Source organism: Trachemys scripta, chromosome 1 (assembly GCF_013100865.1).
Source record: "Trachemys scripta elegans isolate TJP31775 chromosome 1, CAS_Tse_1.0, whole genome shotgun sequence".
Taxonomy (NCBI): Eukaryota; Metazoa; Chordata; order Testudines; family Emydidae; genus Trachemys; species Trachemys scripta.
This window is the reverse complement of record NC_048298.1, coordinates 345,095,999-345,114,278: the sequence shown is the minus strand read 5'-3', so window position 1 is coordinate 345,114,278 and position 18,280 is coordinate 345,095,999. Positions and strand designations below refer to the sequence as shown.

Below are 18,280 nucleotides of genomic sequence, written 5' to 3'. Positions count from 1 at the left end.
CTGGGCCTCCCATCTGCTCGAAGGCCATAGCCCAGTACTGTCAAACTGGGATGCCATTCTCCAGTCAATATCAACCATCTTTGATGACTTGTACTGAGTTCAAACCACTAAGGACACTCCAGCAGGGGCAAGGCACAGCAGCCTCCTATGTGGCACATTTCCATTGCCTCACAGTGGATACAGAGTGGAATGAAACAGCACAGCTGTACCAACTGCAGTTGGGCTTTCAGGAACAAATCAAAGACGAATTGGCCCATGTAGAGATACCTATGGGCCTAGGTGCCCTTGTGGACCTTGCCATCTGCACTGATGATCAGCTATTTGAATGAAGAGAGGAGAAAAGTGGTACCCTGCTGCCTAATACGAAGAGCATCGGGAAAAAATCTGGTCCAGCCATGGTGAGGGGAACTATCCTGATCCTTGAAAGATGAGAATTTCCCCATACTCTAGTCCTCACTGAGATTCACCTGGAACCCCACTGAGGGCCTTCCAATTTGCACATGCCTATCCAGCTGCACATCCAAGGTGAACCCTGACAGTTTCCTCTCCAATGGATCCAGAGGTCCAATGCTTTCGAATGCCTCTGTAACAGTCCTTGGGAGGACCCCTCACTGTGTTAACCCCCTTAGGGTCACACTCTCTCACTGAGGTAAGCCCCTTGGCTTCACAACCTCCTCGGACCGAACCTCAGAGCCTTCACTGCTTCACTCCGTGGGCTCCTCTCAGCGAGTCCATCTGAACTGGACACCTGGACAAGACTGATACATCCAAAGGGAGCACTGTATCTGCTACTTAATCTGGAGTGACTCACAGTCATCATTGTAAAAACAGAAAGATTTATTAGATGTTACAAACAGGGAAGAATTGGAAGGGGAAGTAGAAGTGGGCAGCGGTGACCATGAGATGGTTGAGTTCAGAATCCTCACAAAAGGAAGAAAGGAGAGTAGCAAAATACGGACCCTGGACTTCAGAAAAGCCGACTTTGACTCCCTTAAGAAACTGATAGGAAGGATCCCCTGGGAGGCTAATAGGAGGGGGAATGGAGTCCAGGAAAGCTGGCTGTATTTTAAAGAAGCTTTATTGAGGGTGCAAGAACAAACCATCTTGATGTTCAGAAAGAATAACAAATATGGCAGGCGACCAGCTTGGCTTAACAGTGAAATCTTCAGTGAGCTTAAACACAAAAAGGAAGCTTACAAGAAGTGGAAACTTGGACAGATGTCTAGGGAGGAGTATACAAATATTGCTCAAGCATGCAGGGGTGTAATCAGTAAGGCCAAAACACAACTGGAGTTGCAGCTAGCAACGGACGTGAAGGGTAACAAGAAGGGTTTCTACAGATATGTTAGCTACAAGTCAGGGAAAGTGTGGGACCCTTACTGAATGGGGGAGGCAACATAGTGGCAGATAATGTGAAAAAAGCTGAAGTACTCAATGCTTTTTTTGTCTCGGTCTTCACAGACAAGGTCGACTGCTGCACTGGGCAACACAGTATGGGGAGGAGGTGAGTAGCCCTCAGTGGTGAAAGAACAGGTTAAGCACTATTTAGAAAAGCTACACATGCACAAGTCCATGGGTCCGGATCTAATGCATCCGAGGGTGCGGAGGGAATTGGCCGATGTGATTGCAGAGCCATTGGCCATTATCTTTGAAAACTCGTGGCAATTGGGGGAGGTCCCAGACAATTGGATAAAGGCAAATATAGTGCCCATGTTTAAAAAAGGGAAGAAGGAGAACCCGGAGAACTACAGACCGCTCAGCCTCACCTCAGTCCCTGGAAAAATAATGGAGCAGGTCCTCAAGGAAACCATTTTGAAGCACTTGGAGGAGAGGAAGGTGATCAGGAACAGTCAACATGGATTCACAAAGGGAAAGTCATGCCTGACCAACCTGATTGCCTTCCATGATGACATAACTGGCTCTGTGGAGATGGGGAAAGCAACGGACATGATATATCTTGACTTTAGCAAAAAGCTTTTGATACAGTTTCCCACAGTATTCTTTCCAGCAAGTTAAAAAAGAGTGGATTGGATGAATGGTGGATAGAAAGCTAGCTAGATTGTCGGGCTCATCGGGTAGTGATCAACAGCTTGATGTCTAGTTGGCAGCCGATATTAAGTGGAGTACCCCATGGGTCGGTCCTGGGGCCGGTTTTGTTCAACATCTTTATTAATAATCTGGATGATGGGATGGATTGCACCCTGGGGGATGATACTAAGCTGGGGAGAGGTAGATACGCTGGAGGATAGGGATAGGGCCCAGCATGATCTAGACAAATTGGAGGATTGGGCCAAAAGAAATCTGATGAGGTTCAACAAGGACAAGTGCAGAGTCCTGCATTTAGGACGGAAGAATCCCATGCACCACTACAGGCTAGGGACTGACTGGCTAAGCAGCGGTTCTGCAGAAAAGGACCTGGGGATTACGATGGATGAGAAGCTGGATATGAGTCAGCAGTGTGACCTTGTTGCCAAGAAGGCTAGTGGCATATTGGGCTGCATTAGTAGGAGCATTGCCTGCAGATCGAGGGAAGTGATTATTCCATTCTGTTTGGCACTGGTGAGGCCACATCTGGAGTATTGTGTCCAGTTTTGGTCCCCCCACTGCAGGAAGGATGTGGACAAATTGGAGAGTCCAGTGGAGGGCAATGAAAATGATCAGGGGCCTGGGGCACATGACGTACGAGGAGAGGCTGAAGGAACTGGGTTTGTTTAGTCTGCAGAAGAGACGAGTGAGGGAGGATTTGATAGCAGCCTTCAACTACCTGAAGGAGGGTTCCAAAGAGGATGGAGCTAGGTTGTTCTCAGTGGTGGCAGATGACAGAACAAGGAGCAATGGTCTTAAGTTGCAGTGGGCGAGGTCTAGGTTCGGTATTAGGAAACACTATTTAACTAGGAGAGTGGTGAAGCACAGGAATGGGTTACCTAGGGAGGTAGTGGAATCTCATTCCTTAGAGGTTTTTAAGGCCTGGCTTGACAAAACCCTGGCTGGGGTGATTTAGTTGGTGTTGGTCCTGCTTTGAGCACGGGCTTGGACTAGATGACCTCCTGACATCTCTTCCAACCCTAATTTTCCATGACTCTATGATTCTATGTCTGTAACACAGCATAGGAAGTCCTTAGGTTAGAATAGTGAAAGGAAAAGTTACAGCAAATCCATCTCGGTCTGCCAAGGAAGCTCTTTCACTGGACGTTTTCAAAAAGAGTCTGGACAACCATCTGTCTTGGATGGTTTTTAGACACAAAAAATCCTGCATCTTGGCAGGAGGTTAGATTAGATGATCCTTGTGGTCCCTTTTAACCCTACAGTTCTATGGTTCTATGATTCTAAAACCTGGCTTCTTGGTCTTCCGTTCTGCCATGGCAGTATCAATGAAATGTATAAAAATTCAAATTATACAACTATACTAAAACAAAACACTTACCTAAATGAGCCACTAAAAAAATACAGATCTGAAAGTATCCAGAGTGGTTCCTAATCTGTCATCTGGTGGTGACTGAAAGGAACTGAAGCTGCTGCAGTGCCACACCCCTTTTATACCCTTACCATGGAAAGTTTGATGTTCACTAAGGGGATGGGCAATAGAGGCACATGAGCAATCCAATGTGGCCTGTTAGCTAGAGTTCCACCATTCAGGCTATACTAATCTGAGTATCCCATAAGTGGCAATATACAGCATAGACTTGGAGAAGAACTTGGACGGAGTTTTGTTTTTTAAGGAAACCACCTGATGGAGAAGTTAGCCCTGAATTATGAAGACAGCGCTTCATGCTCTGCACAGGGTTGATAAAACTGTTGTGTTTTAGTCAGTAATAGCCACATCCAGCTGATTCCCCAAACAATAAAGAAAATGGCATAGCCAACAATGTACTAAGGCTTTAACTACAAGACCCTAAGAGCCAAGAGAAGCATGCTGCATTTGTTTTTAATGTCTCTTTCCCAAACAAAAAACACAACATGAAATAGAAGTCATCAGGCTGTAGCCAGTGATTTTAGGTTATTATTCATTTATTGTGTGATGTTATGATTAATCAACCTGTTATATCATATATATATAACATTGTATGTTAATTAGAGTTAATTTGTAGGATTATAGAAGTAGAAGATTTATCAGTATTTAGAGGAACCATGTATTAAATACAAGTAATACAGGCTGAAATGCAAGACCCTCTAGGCTGAGGCCTGCAAGATTGTAGTTTAGCTATCTTAGGCCTTGGAGACAAGAAATGCTGACATAAGTAAATGACCAAGAAATAACCCGATGCTCTACGATTACGGGAAAAGAGGTACCAATTGGTAATACTGTGAAAGTCTAGCTGGAAGATTAAATTTTAAATGATAAAATGGTGTAATAGCAAATAATTGTCTTCAACATGTATCTTAAGCACAGGATAAAGGTGGTACGTCAATGTTAATGAGAACCTACACAGCCTATAGAATTCTGGATTCCTTATGTTTCTAGGGTACACAAACCAATAAGAAAGAGAGGGCTGACACTTTTGTGTACATGCGCACAGTGTAGGTATAGATAGAATCACATTATAAAAGAAGGTACCCATAGCCGGAAAATGGAGCTTCCTATAGAAAACCTCCAGCAGAAACCATCCCCATATTGATGATTAGGGCCAGCTCCAGCTTTTTTGCCACCCCAAGCGGCGAAGGAAAAAAAAAAAGATAAAGCCGCAATTGGCGGCACTTCGGTGGCAGCTCTACCACACTGCTTCATTCTTCGGCAGCAATTCGGCGGCCAGCTCTTCCCTCCGAGGGGAACTGTGGGACCTGCCGCTGAATTGCTGCCAAAGACCCAGACTTGCCACCCCTTTCCATGGGCTGCCCCAAGCACCAGCTTCCTGCGCTGGTGCCTGGAGCCGGCCCTGTTGATGATCAATCCATGAGAGGTTCAACAGACACTAACACCATCTAAGAGGATATGAGTATGTCTGTAGTTATAACTGGTACATGGATATATTAGGAATTGTAAATGCTGTGACATTTATAACTTTGTTAGTAACGGTGATGTTGCACTCCCTATGCTTTATGGAAATATGCTTATAAATATGACATAACTGGAATATGCTTTACGCTATATACCCCTTTTATGTTGTCATTAGAAAGCTTGTAATCTACTAAGTGTGTTCATCCTATTTGTTTGCATGTATTATTGCTATATCTGGAGTTAGGCGAATAAGATATAAACTTGTATCACAGATGTAAACATATTAAGTGGAGGCCATTAAGGGTGCTCCAGAAACAATCAGTTGTAAATGGCCTTAGTTACTTGAAAGCCTTCCTGTGTACATGTGGGCCAGCCCAGGAAGAATGGAGGCTAGGGGTCGTACAGTGACATGTGACCATTTCACATAATGCTGGAATCCATCTTAGTCCCTGTACTTTTCCATCAATGAGGTGGGGGTGGGGAAAAGCACAGACAAAAGATTCCTGCCTTGTGCCAAAGCTATAAAAGGGGGTGGAGCTGAACAAAAGGGGCTGCCCTCCATGAGAAAACCCCTGCTTACCAGCTGAGATATCTTCTGGAACTAACAAGGACTGTACCAGAAAAAGGATTGGGCCCAGACTAGGACGGAGTCTAGTCTGTGAAAGAAGCTTATTGGAACATCTCTGAGGGTGAGATATTACCTGTAATCAGTTTCTTAATGTATTAGGCTTAGACTTGAGTGTTTTTGCTTTATTTTACTTGGTGACTTACCTTGTTCTGTCTGTTATTACTTGAAACCACTTAAAGCCTACGTTTTATACTTAATAAGATCACTTTTGTTTATTAATAAACCCACAGTGATTAATACCTGGGGGAGCAAACAGCTGTGCATATCTCTCTATCTGTGATACAGAGGGTGGGCAATTTATGGATTTACCCTTTATAAGCTTTATACAGAGTAAAACGGATTTATTTGAGGTTTGGATCCCATTGGGAACTGGGTGTCTGGGTGCTGGAGACAGGTAACCTGCTAAGCTGTTTTCAGTTTAAGCTGCAGCTTTGGGGGCATAGACCAGACCTTGGGTGTGTGTTGCAGCAGGCTAGCATGTTTGGCTCAACAAGGCTGGGTTCTGGAGTCCCAAGCTGGCAGGGAAAACAGGCTCAGAGGTAATTTCAGCACATAAGGTGACTGTCCCAAGGGGATCTCTGTGACTGAACCTGTCACAGTAACATTAATAAAACTGCTAAAAGATAGTGGACCTTGTTCTTGTGATTGTATGTGTTACTTGCCTATGGTTTCATGTGTTCCTATGAGCTGTAGATCCAGAACAAACAGAGATAACTCTGTTCAACTCGAGACTATAGCTGCCAGAGCCAAACCCACTGTAGTATAATTAAAATTAAATACAATAAAAGGCTAAATGGCCTAGCAGGAGAAACACTATTTAAAACCTGGAGACTTCTGTATTGTTTTTAGCACAGTTGACTCCAGAAAAACAAGGAAAAGGGGTCTGTTTAAAAGGAAAAACATTTACTAACTTTTAATAACTATTGTTCTTCGAGATGTGTTGCACATGTCCATTCCACTCTTGGTGTATGCATATCCCGCACGCAGTCAACGGAAATTTTTTCCCCTCAGTGGTACCTCTGAGGGTGGATCGAGCATACTCTGCAGCCAGGCACCACTGGCATTGGTATAGAGGGCCCTGCCGATACTGAGCTCCCTCAGTTCCTTCTCTCTGGAAACCTCAAAGCAGAGGTGTAAGCGGGTTGTGGAATGGAAATGTGTGACACACTGTGCCTCAGAATGACACCCTCTGACCCCCGTATTCACCATTCATATATGGTTGTGATATTTCATACAAAGCATGCCATGTAAAGTATCATATCAAAGGCCATGATCTGCTGAAACTGGTTCTTCTGTCCAAATATGTGTCTCATTAGTGTGTATAAAGTTATGAGATTATTCCATATGGTTGTTACTAAAATAAGCTGTACGTTTGCTTGCGGCATGCAAAGGATCCCTGCCCAGGTGGGGGTCAACAATCTATTAATCAAATGCATGATTCAACTATGCAAGCAACACACAATGGGAACTGATCATTTACTGTGGCTCAGCAAAGCCCACCAGGACATGCCTTGGCTAGTGTCTGCCAGGCACATGGGACAAGGATATAAAATAAGGAACAGTGCAACATGATGGGGCCTTTTTCCTATTCCACCTACTCTGGAAGAAACTGGGATGCCAAGAAGACGAAGGTCATCTAAGGAGAGGGGTCCACACTTCAGGAGGGAAGTCTGTGCATTAAGGACTGTAACATCCAGTGGGGTAAGTAAATTTCTTGAGTCAAATCCTGTTTAGTTTATAGAATATAGAGTGGGTACTTATTTTTATTTTCTTTGGTAAACATCTCTGTCCTTATATACCTACCACTTATAACCACTTAAAATCTATCTTTCTGTAGTTAATAAACCTGTTTTATATTTTACCTAAAATGGGGTGTTTGCTTGAAGTGCTTGGGAAATCTCTGTTCATTGTACAAAAGCTGGTGCATGTCCTCTCCATATTGAGGGAGGGGGGACTGGGTAATAAACTTACACTGGTCAGGCTTCTGACCAGTGCAAGACGGTACAGCTCTGGGATCCTAGGCTGGGGAACTGTGGGGAATTAGCTGGTGCCTTTCTCTGTGTGATTCATGAGGCGCTTTGGGTGCCTTCATGCAATTTGGCTGGGTGTGGGGCTCCATCTGCTGTTGTGCTGAGTGGTAAAAGCTCCTGGTGGAATTTGCTGTTTGTCACTAGCAAAGCATTTTGAGAGACAGCCCAGGCTGAGAGTTAAGGGGGCACAGTAGTTGCACCCCGGGGATCCCATTACAACATATTCTACACATTCTGAGAACCACAGTTATGAAAGCTGATATTGCTGCCACGTGAAAGTGGAAATTGTTAAGGCTTGCTGTTTCAGGTGCAGCAGATACTCGAGTATTTGTTGGGTGGAAGAGTGCATCACTGAGACCCCAGTTTGACATGCCCAGATAGAGAACCGCTTTTATTTTGAAAGGTGTTGGCCCTGGTGAAGGGCTTTCTGCTACCTAGTAAGACCTGGCAAACTTGTCTGACCAAGCCTGCTCTTTGGGATATAACCATGGAGCCTCCGGCCATTACATGAAGAAATTGAAGGTTCAGGTGGAGCAACTAACCATGGTCCTGAGAGATTAAATCTGTGTGCAACAGGAGTGAGATTGGAGTTGCCACTGATAGCTCCAGTAGAGTGGAGAACCAGTGTTGGGCAGGGCCATGCTGGGGATATTAATATAAACCAGGTGTGGGCCTGCTTGATCTTTAATAGCACTCTGAGTAGGAATGGGATTGGGGGAAAAACATAGTAAAGTTTTCTCATCCTGAATAGCAGGAAGGCATCTGTGATGGAACCTGGGCTATGACTTTGTAGAGAGAAGAACTGGTGACATTTTCTGTTGTATTTGGTCTATTTGTGGTGTCCCCCATTGCTGGAAAATGCACATGGCTACATCCAGGTGAAGAGACCATTTGTGGTGACTGCAGACAGACCTGCTCATGAAATCTACTAGCTTGTTATGCACCCCTGGAAGGTAAGAGATCTTGAGGTTGATTGAATGAGCAATGCAAAATACCCATAGGTGAACTGTTTCCTGGCACAGGAGGGATGATCGAGCTCCTCCATGCCTTTTGCAGTAAAACATCACTATGATGTTGTCTATAAGGACAAACAGGTTTCTCCCCAATATGAGGTAAGAAAGCCTGACAGGCAAGATAAATCACCAGTACTGAAGGACGAGCAGTCAGGAGTACATGAGGTTGGCACAATTCCACGTGCAGTAGCGATGCTGTCCGTTTTCCTGTGTTTGCTGGTACCAACAATGTCGACTCTTGTACTTCTGGCGATAACGGCACCAACAGGGTTGGGATGTTCCTGGCAGCCACAAATGCCTCCAGAATGGTCGGTTTTGAGACAGTGTCATTGTGGTGCCGCAGATGTAGAAGGAGCTCCTTCCTTCTCCGGACTCAATGGAACTGCCTAGGAGCTGGAGTCAACAATGTCTTATTCTGCAGTACCAAAGCAGAAGAGTGCTTGGGCTTGGACCACAGTCTACTCTTATCCCCCTGCCTATACTTTGGTGCCAGGGATTTCCCCCTTTTGGCAGTCTGCTTCTTATGCCTCTTCTTACACCCTGGGGATGGTGAGCAGTGTCGGGACGCAGGCATGGTAGGAGACACACTCCTTAATTACACTGAGGCACTCAGTGCCAAGTCTGACTAACCTGGCTCAGACGGAGATGTCACAGATGCCTCCATGAGTACAAACTTTAGCCTGGCTTCACCATCTTTCTTCATGTGAGGTTTAAAGTCTCTGCAAATTTGGCAACACTCTGCAATATGAGCTTTCTGAAGGCACTTCAAGCAACTTGAGTGCAGCTCGCTCATGGTCATAGCCTTATAGCAGGAAACACTGGGCTTGAAGCTGAGTAACCAAGGCATCCCTCAGTACTGGGATTTGAGTGAAATCCTGAGATGGTAAAAAAAATCTAACTAAACACTAATAACCTTAATAACACTAATTATTTACAATACAAGAGAACACAGTCCACTGGGAGAACTTTCAAATGAAAAAAGAGAATTTCCAGAGACCATCCCAGGTGGTAAGAAGGGACTCAGGTGGCTCAGGGTTGGGTGGGCCCTTTATACCTATGCCAGCGGTGCGCAGCAGCAGAAGGCACTCAAGCTACCCTGATGGGTACCACTGAGGGGAAAAAATTCTAGTGACTTTGTGCAGAATGCGCACACACCAAGAGTGGAACCCACATGTGCAATCACTCAAGGGAGAGCTAACATTTAACAAACACTTAATCTATTTACATTAGAGACTGCCTAACTATTTGCAAGTACCTATAGGTGAGAAAGAGAGCTGAAAGAAGCAAACCTTTAAGGAACACAGGGAGCTCCAATTCCATCACAGTCAGTGAGACGGAACAGAGAGGGAGTAGGAGCAGCCCTGTCCTTTATAACCTACAGCTGTGAGCACAAGGACACAGTGCATATGTACAACCCCAACGGTAATTATAGCAAAAATCTTCAACTCTTGTGCACTGGTCACATACACCTACAATAGAACTATATGTGTGCAATCACTTCAAGGAGAACCACTACTGCAATGTGCTTTGTTCCACTATAAGGGGATCAGGGCCCATAATTACTTGCCATTCTTGAGTTCCAACCTGAACTCCAAAACTAATCTGCAAAGCAATTGTTATCGGGTCAAATGTGGAATAAGGAGCCAAAAACTAGAGAGAAAAAACAAAGGAAAAATATCACATGTACAAGTCAGAAAACACTCCTGAATTTAATTGGTTTTTCAAAACCATGGTCTAATAGCCACGTCAAAAGGAAGGGTAGAGGAGTTAGTGACTGAACATGAGAACATTTTCAACTGTCATTCTGTGCCTCCTATATAATATGCAATGTAGATGAAGGACCATACTGTCTCATGTGCACCAGGACAACCAGCCCATTTTAAAAAAACAAACACCTATACTCCAAGATGATTATGATAGGGTGTATAGACCCCACTGATGAGGATGGTGTCAGAGAGGTGGTGGGGGAAGGGCTAGCCCCACCCCTCTGGTCTTGGTAAAGAGGAGGTCTTTTAAAGGGAGGAAACTGCAATCAGATGGAGGGGGAAGATTGCCCTAAGTAGGAGGTGGCTGGAGTGACTCCTGGAGCCACAGGGGAACTCCCATCCAGGAGACCTTCTCCCCGACACTGTGGGCAGTGCAGCAAACTTCCACAGTAAACTGGACAGAGTAAGCCTTACTCAGCAGCCCAGACAGAGAGGTTTCTCAAAACCCACTACACAGGCTGTGGACTTTCCTTCCCTCCATGAGGGATACTGGGAAGGGGAAACTCTCAAGTGCATTTGGGCACTTAACTTTCCTTTTGATTCTCCCATCTGGAGAGACAAAAGAAGCCCTGCAAAGGGCAGGGCCTCCTTGCAAAACCTAAGGAACTGGGGCATGTGTTGGATCCACCCAGTGTAAATAACGGGGTGCGGTCAGATTCTCCCACGATCTGAGAGAAAAACCTTAGGGGATTCCTTTACAATGACCTTATCAAAAGACATAATTGTTGTATTACAAACTTTAAAACCAAGCATTACTTACGGGGTATATGACCACATGATACAGTTTCCTCCTCCAGGGCATTTGCAAACACAGCCTCTAGCTGTATTTGTCTTATCATCATCATGAGGGAAACCAAGAGAATGTCCCATCTCATGTGAAACAAGGATTGCATCATAGAGCACTGATATATCTTTTGCCTGTATACAATTAAACAAAACACAAAGATAAGAAGGAGTTATAAATTATATATGAACATAAAAAGCTAAATTTTAAGAGCTGTGTGATAGCATGAACACACTGGATAATTCCATTTGACAACATAAATCTAGAACACTGCAGAACCCCAGAAGAGAACTTTCAGAGTGAAGGAATAATTTCTTCACACTGCCGTCTGAGATCCTTTTAAGAGGGGAGAAAATGAACCACCCACAAGTGATAAATAAAATAAAAAAAAATATGTCTAGCTCTGCCAAGGTCCCCAAGGCATAGAATGTTATTCAATAATTCCTACATCAAGTCCATAACTTCTGGTTGTGCTAAAGCATTTCTTTTATAAGGACATCAATTCCTGATTTAAAGACTCTATGTGATGAAGAATCCAACATAACATTTAACAAGCTGTACTAATGGTTAATTAACTTCACTGTGCCTTATTTCCCATCCAAATTCATCCAGACTCAGATTCCTCTCTTTCATAAGCTAAATAGATTGAACTTTTAAAATCTCTCCCCCTAAAGCAGTTTTTTTCAGACTGAATCATTCTTATACCTCATCGGAACCACTTTCAATTTTTCACCATCCATGTGAAGGTACAGAGTAGGTCATGAGGGATATGGAAAGTATAGACCCCTTGTTTGGAAGATTAGGAGGAAGAACTTAGTCATAATGGATCACTGATATCAACTACAGATAAGAGTAGGTAAATAACTTTTATCTATTGCTTCCATAGCTTGGTTGCAGGAAGTCCACAATCATTTTTTACCACTTTTAAATAATTGCACAGAACACAGACCTATGGGATTCTTGACTTCATTCTGGTGAGAGTAAGGACTAAGACAGAAAATATGGTTTAATTTCTCCCCACTTTGGACAGTGCCTGAATATTTACTTGTAAAATTATCAAGTGGCACAGTGTTCCCTAGGAAGCTATTATGACAAAAACACTGAGCTCTGGGTGTATCAGCTGGGGAAATAGGTCTCCAGCTGAGTCACTTTCAGTTCAGGGTGCATCACAGTTCCAAAATTACTGACCCTCTTTGGGGTCTTCAATCTTCTTTCAGAGACTGGTTCAACTCCTTCTTGGGTAGTAGGCAACTCCGCATGTGGCTGGTGTGGGAACCCAGGCCCTCCCACTACTCTGGGTCCCAAGGCAGGGACCCTATAAATAGCAGCTGCCTGCTGTATCCCTGTACTAATTGCTGAATTTCACTGGGGCACTTCCCCAATGTCCCCCAATACCTTTCTTTCACCTTTAACTAGGGCTGAAGTCTTGCTTAAGTGCCAGCAGCCACCCAGGAGCTCCTTTTCCTCCCCCGGAACCTGCCAGTAACTGCTCTGTCCCTGGTACTGCAGTTTCTTGAGCCAGTCAGGAGCACCACCCTCGCTCCTCTGGCTCCAGACAGCAACTGACTCACTCTGTTACTTCAGCTCCTTTTATATTGTCCGGCTGGGCCAGGGTTGGCTGCTTCCCTGCAGCCGCTCTGGCCACTTAAAGAACTCACCTTCCCTGCTCCTTTCTGGAATGGGGTGTGTGTGTTCTTTCTGTGTGCCATGCCAGCTCTGCTCAGAAAGCCGATACAGCAGTCCTCAATCAAACTGCCCAATAAGACCACAGACCCATTTCAGTAGTGAAGACGCCTGGTCAAGTTTATTGTCAATGAAGCACAGTATGTATGCCCATTACAATGAACACAACTCAGCGAATCGCTGGCCAAAGACTCTTCCTTTGAGGGTCCTTTTTATACCGTGATACAAACAAGTTATGTATTGCCCATCTGATGTGGTTAGTTACCACCCTTTACTTTGTACATGTTGGTTTGATCAAAACATCTCTTTTCATCATGCTGTCATCTGACCTTATTTTTAAGAGAGGTCATCATGTTCCTGTTATCTTTGGGGTGGGTGTGTTCTGGTACCACCCTTCTGGAATGTGCTTGCATGAGTATCCTTTATCTAGTACTTCTCAGGAGTGTGTGTGTTTTTGCAATATCAGCCCTGTTCTTGCCTCAGGTGTATGCCGATATAAGAGACTTAGGCAGCTCTGCACCGTCTCAGTTCCTTCTTGCTGGCGAACTCTTAACAACAAGCAGGAGGTGAATAACAACAAGAGGAATATCAAGCACAACTAGAAAAGTGATCTTGCCTCTGTACACAACATTGTTAAGACTACTACTAGAACAGTGTGGCCAGTTCTGGTTCCACACTTCAAGAAAGTTGTGGAAACACTAGAGACAGTTCAAATTACAGCCACAAAAATGAACCAGAGGCTGCAAAAAAAACCCCACAAAACGAGTTACAAACCTTTCTGTAACTGTTTTTCTTTGAGATGTGTTGCTCATATCCATTCTATGTTAGGTGTGCACATGGTGCGTGCACAGTTGCAGGACATTTTTCCCTCAGTGATATCCGTGGGGCCAGCGCTAGCACCCTCTGGTGTTGCGTACTCGTATGCCGATATAAGAGACTTAGGTGGCTCTGCACCGTCTCAGTTCCTTCTTGCTGGTGAACTCTTAACAACGGGCAGGAGGGTGGATCGTGGAATGAACATGAGCAACACATCTTGAAGAACAAATTATGGAAGGTTAGTAACCATTTTTGATTCTTCCCAGTGCTTAATTATGTCCACTCCACGTTAGGTGACTCCCAAGCAGTACCTTTGGTGGGATCAGAGTTCATAGACATGCATATTGCAACACTGCTCTACCAAACCCAGCATCATCTCTAGCCTGCTGGGTGATGGCATAGTGGGATGAAAATGTATGCACTGATGACCAAGTTGCTGCTCTACAAATATCCTGAATTAGACTGGGCCAGAAATGCCACTGAGGAAACTTGAGCTCTCGTTAAGTGGGCAGGGAAGATGGCAAGAGTTGGGGCACCCACCTCCTCATAACACAAGTTAAAGCAGGACGTGATACAGGATGAAATTCTTTTGGCCAAAATTGGCAGGCCTTTCATCCTATCTGCTATTGCCACGAAGAGCTGCATGGACTTATGGAATGGTTTGGTCCTTTCTATATAAAAGGCCAGGGCCTGTCTAATGTCCAGCGTGTTGAGATGCTGCTCCTCCCTATTCCTGTGCTGTTTCAGGGAGAAGCCTGATTACTATGGAACTACAGAACCACCTTCAGGAGGAACACGGCTTAGGGGTGAAGTTGTGCCTTGTCCTTAAAGAACATCATATCTGGAGTTCTGATATTAGGGTCCTAGATCTTGGAGACCCTCCTAGATGAGGTAATCACTACCTGGAAGGTGACCTTCCAGGAGAGGTATGACAAGGGACATGATGCCAGTGACTCAAAGGGAGGGCCTGTGAGTCTTGACAGGACCACATTAGATCCCACAGTGGAACAGGTTCACGAATCTGCATGTATAGTTTCTTTAAGGCCTTGAGGAAGTGAATGAACATTTCGTGAGGAAAAAACTGACCTACCATCCACTGGAGGACGGAAAGCAGAAATGGCTGGTAGGTGTACCTTAACTGATGAAATGATTAGGCCCTACTGTTTCAGATGAAGCAGATATTCTAGCATGGAGTGAAGAGGTGTCCTAGCAGGTGAGAGGCCTCGTTGGGATGACTACATGAAGAAATGCTTCCACTTGGTGAGGTAAATCGCTCTAGTAGATGGTTTTGTACTTCCTAGCAATACCTGGTGGATTTCCTTCAAATAGGCCAGCTCCACTGGGTTTAACCACAAAGCTTTGACGCAGTCAGTGGAGGGCCTTGAGATTCAGCTGGAGCAATTGGCCATGATCTTGCGAGATCCAGTCTGGGAGGGGAGGGAGCAACATCTGCATTGCTACTGAGAGGTCCAATAACATGCCAAACCAGAGCTGGTGTGGCCATTCTGGGGCTATAAGAACAGCTTTACTTTGAGTAAGACTTTCATGAGAGGAATGGGAGGAAATGCATAGAACAGGTGCTTTGCCCAAAGGAGCAGGGAGACATTTGTGAGCAAAACTAGGCTGCACCCACATAGAGAGCAAAACTGCTAACAATTCCTGTTTTGCTTGGTTGAGAACAGGCCTATGAGGGGAGTCCCCCACAGCTAGAAGATGGTCTTGGCTATATTGGGACAAAGGAACAACTCATGGTGAGAGGAGAAAAATCTGCAGAGGTGATCTGCCACATTGTTCCAGGCTCCCAAAAGGTGAGAAGCATCGAATTGGTTCGAGTGCTTCATGCAGAATTCCCACAAGCGAATGGCCTCTGACATGGTGGGAAGAGCGTGCCTCTCCCTGCCTGTTGATGTAAAACATGACTGCTGTGTTGTCCTTAAGGATTTGCACAACTTTGTCTGCAGGCGGACATTTCTGAGATATCTGACATTTATATGCAAGGAGAGCTCCTTCTGAAACCAAAGATCTTGAGTCCTGAGGTGCTCAAGGTGAGCCCCCACAACCCAGATCAGATGTATCCGAGATTAAGGATACTGAGGTTTGGGGGCTGACAAAGAGAATGGTCAAGCCTACCATCTGGGGTACCTCCAACAATCTAGAGAGGTGAGAACCTGGACAGGAACTGTAAGTAACAAGTCCAAATGATGATGGTTTGGTGAGTACACTGAAGCCAGCCACACTTGAAGAGGTCCAAGGTGCAGTCTCGCATGCTGTACAACTTTATGTGCACACAGCCATATGACCCAACTATCTGAGGCAGAAATGGGCTGTCATGAGGGGGCAGGCCTTGGCCCACAATATTCGGGATGACATTGCCTGGAAGCGAGCTGCTGCAAAGAAGGCTTTGGTCTGGGAGGAATCGAGCACCGCACCTATAAACTCTATCCTCTGAATGGGGATGAGCACTGATTTTTGCTCATTTATCAACAGGCCCAGTGCTTGAAAGGTAGATTGGACCAGGTGGATGCTGGCTCTCACCAGGGCCTTGGACCAGCCGTTGATCAGCCAGTTGATGAGGCAAGGGTAGACTCGTACTCCTTGCCTTATGAGGAAGGCTGCCACTATTGCCATGCATTTTGTGAATACCTGAAGGACTGCCGACAGCCTGAAAGGGGAAGAGAGTGAACTGGTAGTGGTTTGGTTTACAATGCACCTGAGAAATCTTCTGTGGCCCCAAAATATGGAGATGTGAAAATAGGCATCTTTTAAGTTGAGAGTGGCCTACCAATCCCCTGGATCAAGGGAGGGAACAATGGAGGCCAGAGAGACCATACAGAACTTCAGTTTCTTGACATAACTGCTGAGGAAACACAGGGGTTCAATGGGACTGAGACCCCTTTTGGCTTTCAGGATTAGGAAATAACGAGAGAAAAACCCTTTCCCTTCAAGCTCTTAGGTACCTCCTCCACAGCCCCTACCTGGAGGAGGGATTGCACCTCCTGAGATAAAAGCTGATCATGAGAAGGGTCCCTGAAGAAAGACGGGGAGGGGGATGGAGGGAGGGATGGAAATAAACTGGAAAGTGTAACCTTCCTCCACTATACTCAGTACCCAGTGGCCTGAGGTGATGAGTGACCAGGCCAGGCTGAAGCGGGAGAGATGGTTTGAAAACAAAAGGGGGGCAGGACCCAGGAGAGGATCTGATATAACATCCTCAGGCGCCTCATCAAAAGTTCTGCTTGGGGCTTCCCGAGTATCTGTGAGGGCCCAGTAGCGAGGCTGAAGTGAGCGGGGGCAGATGTCTGTATTTATAACCCCTGTTTTGCTTCTTAAACAGGTCTGGGCATGGTGGCAGAGCTGAGAAGCGGACCGGTTGTTGAGGCCTGAAGTGTTTCCTCGAAGGCATATAGATCCAAGGACTTGAGGATGGCTCTAGAATCCATCAGGCCATGAAGCTTGACATCTGTTTGTTTGGAGAAGAGAAAAGTGCATTCAAATGGAAGGTCCTTATGGACTGTTGGACGTCCGTTGGTAGACTCCAAGACTGGAGCCAAGAACATATGTGCATGACTACTGCAGAATCCAGGGTTCTAGGTGCTGAAAATGCCGCATCCAGGGTGGCTTGTATGGAGGTCTAAGAACATAAGAATGGCCATAATGGGTCAGACCAAAGGTCCATCCAGCCCAGTATTCTGTCTACCAACAGTGGCCAATGCCACGTGCCCCAGAGGAAGTGAACCTTATAGGTAATGATCAAGTGATCTCTGTCTTGCCATCAATCTCCGCTCTCTGACAAACAGAGGCAAGGGACACCATTCCTTACCCATCCTGGCTAATAGCCATCAATGGACTTAACCTCCATGAATTTATCTAGTTCTCTTTTAAACCCTCTTATAGTCCTAACCTTCACAACCTCCTCAGGCAAGGAGTTCCACAGGTTGACTGTGCGCTGTGTGAAGAAGAACTTCCTTTTATTTGTTTTAAACGTGCTGCCCATTAATTTCATTTGATGGCCCCTAGTTCTTATATTATGGGAACAAGTAAATAACTTTTCCTTATTCACTTTCTCCACATCACTCATGATTTTATATATCTCTATCATATCCCCCCTTAGTCTCCACTTTTCCAAGATGTAAAGTCCTAGCCTCTTTAATTTCTCCTCATATGGGACCCATTCCAAACCCCTAATAATTTTAGTTGCCCTTCTCTAAACCTTTTCTAATGCCACTATATCTTTTTTTGAGATGAGGAGATCACATCTGTATGCAGTATTCAAGATGTGGGCGTACCATGGATTTATATAAGGGCAATAAGATATTCTCCGTCTTATTCTCTATCCCTTTTTTAATGATTCCTAACATACTGTTTGCTTTTTTTGATTGCCCCTGCACACTGCGTGGATGTCTTCAGAGAACTATCCACGATGACTCCAAGATTTCTTTCCTGATTAGTTGTAGCTAAATTAGCCCACATCATATTGTGTGTATAGTTGGGGTTATTTTTTCCAATATACATTACTTTGCATTTATCAACATTTAATTTCATCTGCCATTTTATTGCCCAGTCGTCCAGTTTTGAAAGATCCCTTTGTAATTCTTCGCAGTCTGCTTTAGACTTAACTATCTTG

The 18,280-nt window shown here is 44.9% G+C and overlaps 1 protein-coding gene across 1 annotated transcript in view; it reads right to left on the bottom strand.

Moving 5' to 3' along the window:
- LOC117889022 (disintegrin and metalloproteinase domain-containing protein 20-like) overlaps positions 1–18,280 on the bottom strand; it is a 137,152-nt gene that overhangs the window by 65,079 nt on the left and 53,793 nt on the right. Inside the window, exon 11 of the mRNA XM_034792864.1 lies at positions 11,134–11,291. Coding sequence (XP_034648755.1) covers positions 11,134–11,291 — 158 coding nt within the window. The remainder of the gene's footprint in view (positions 1–11,133; positions 11,292–18,280) is intronic.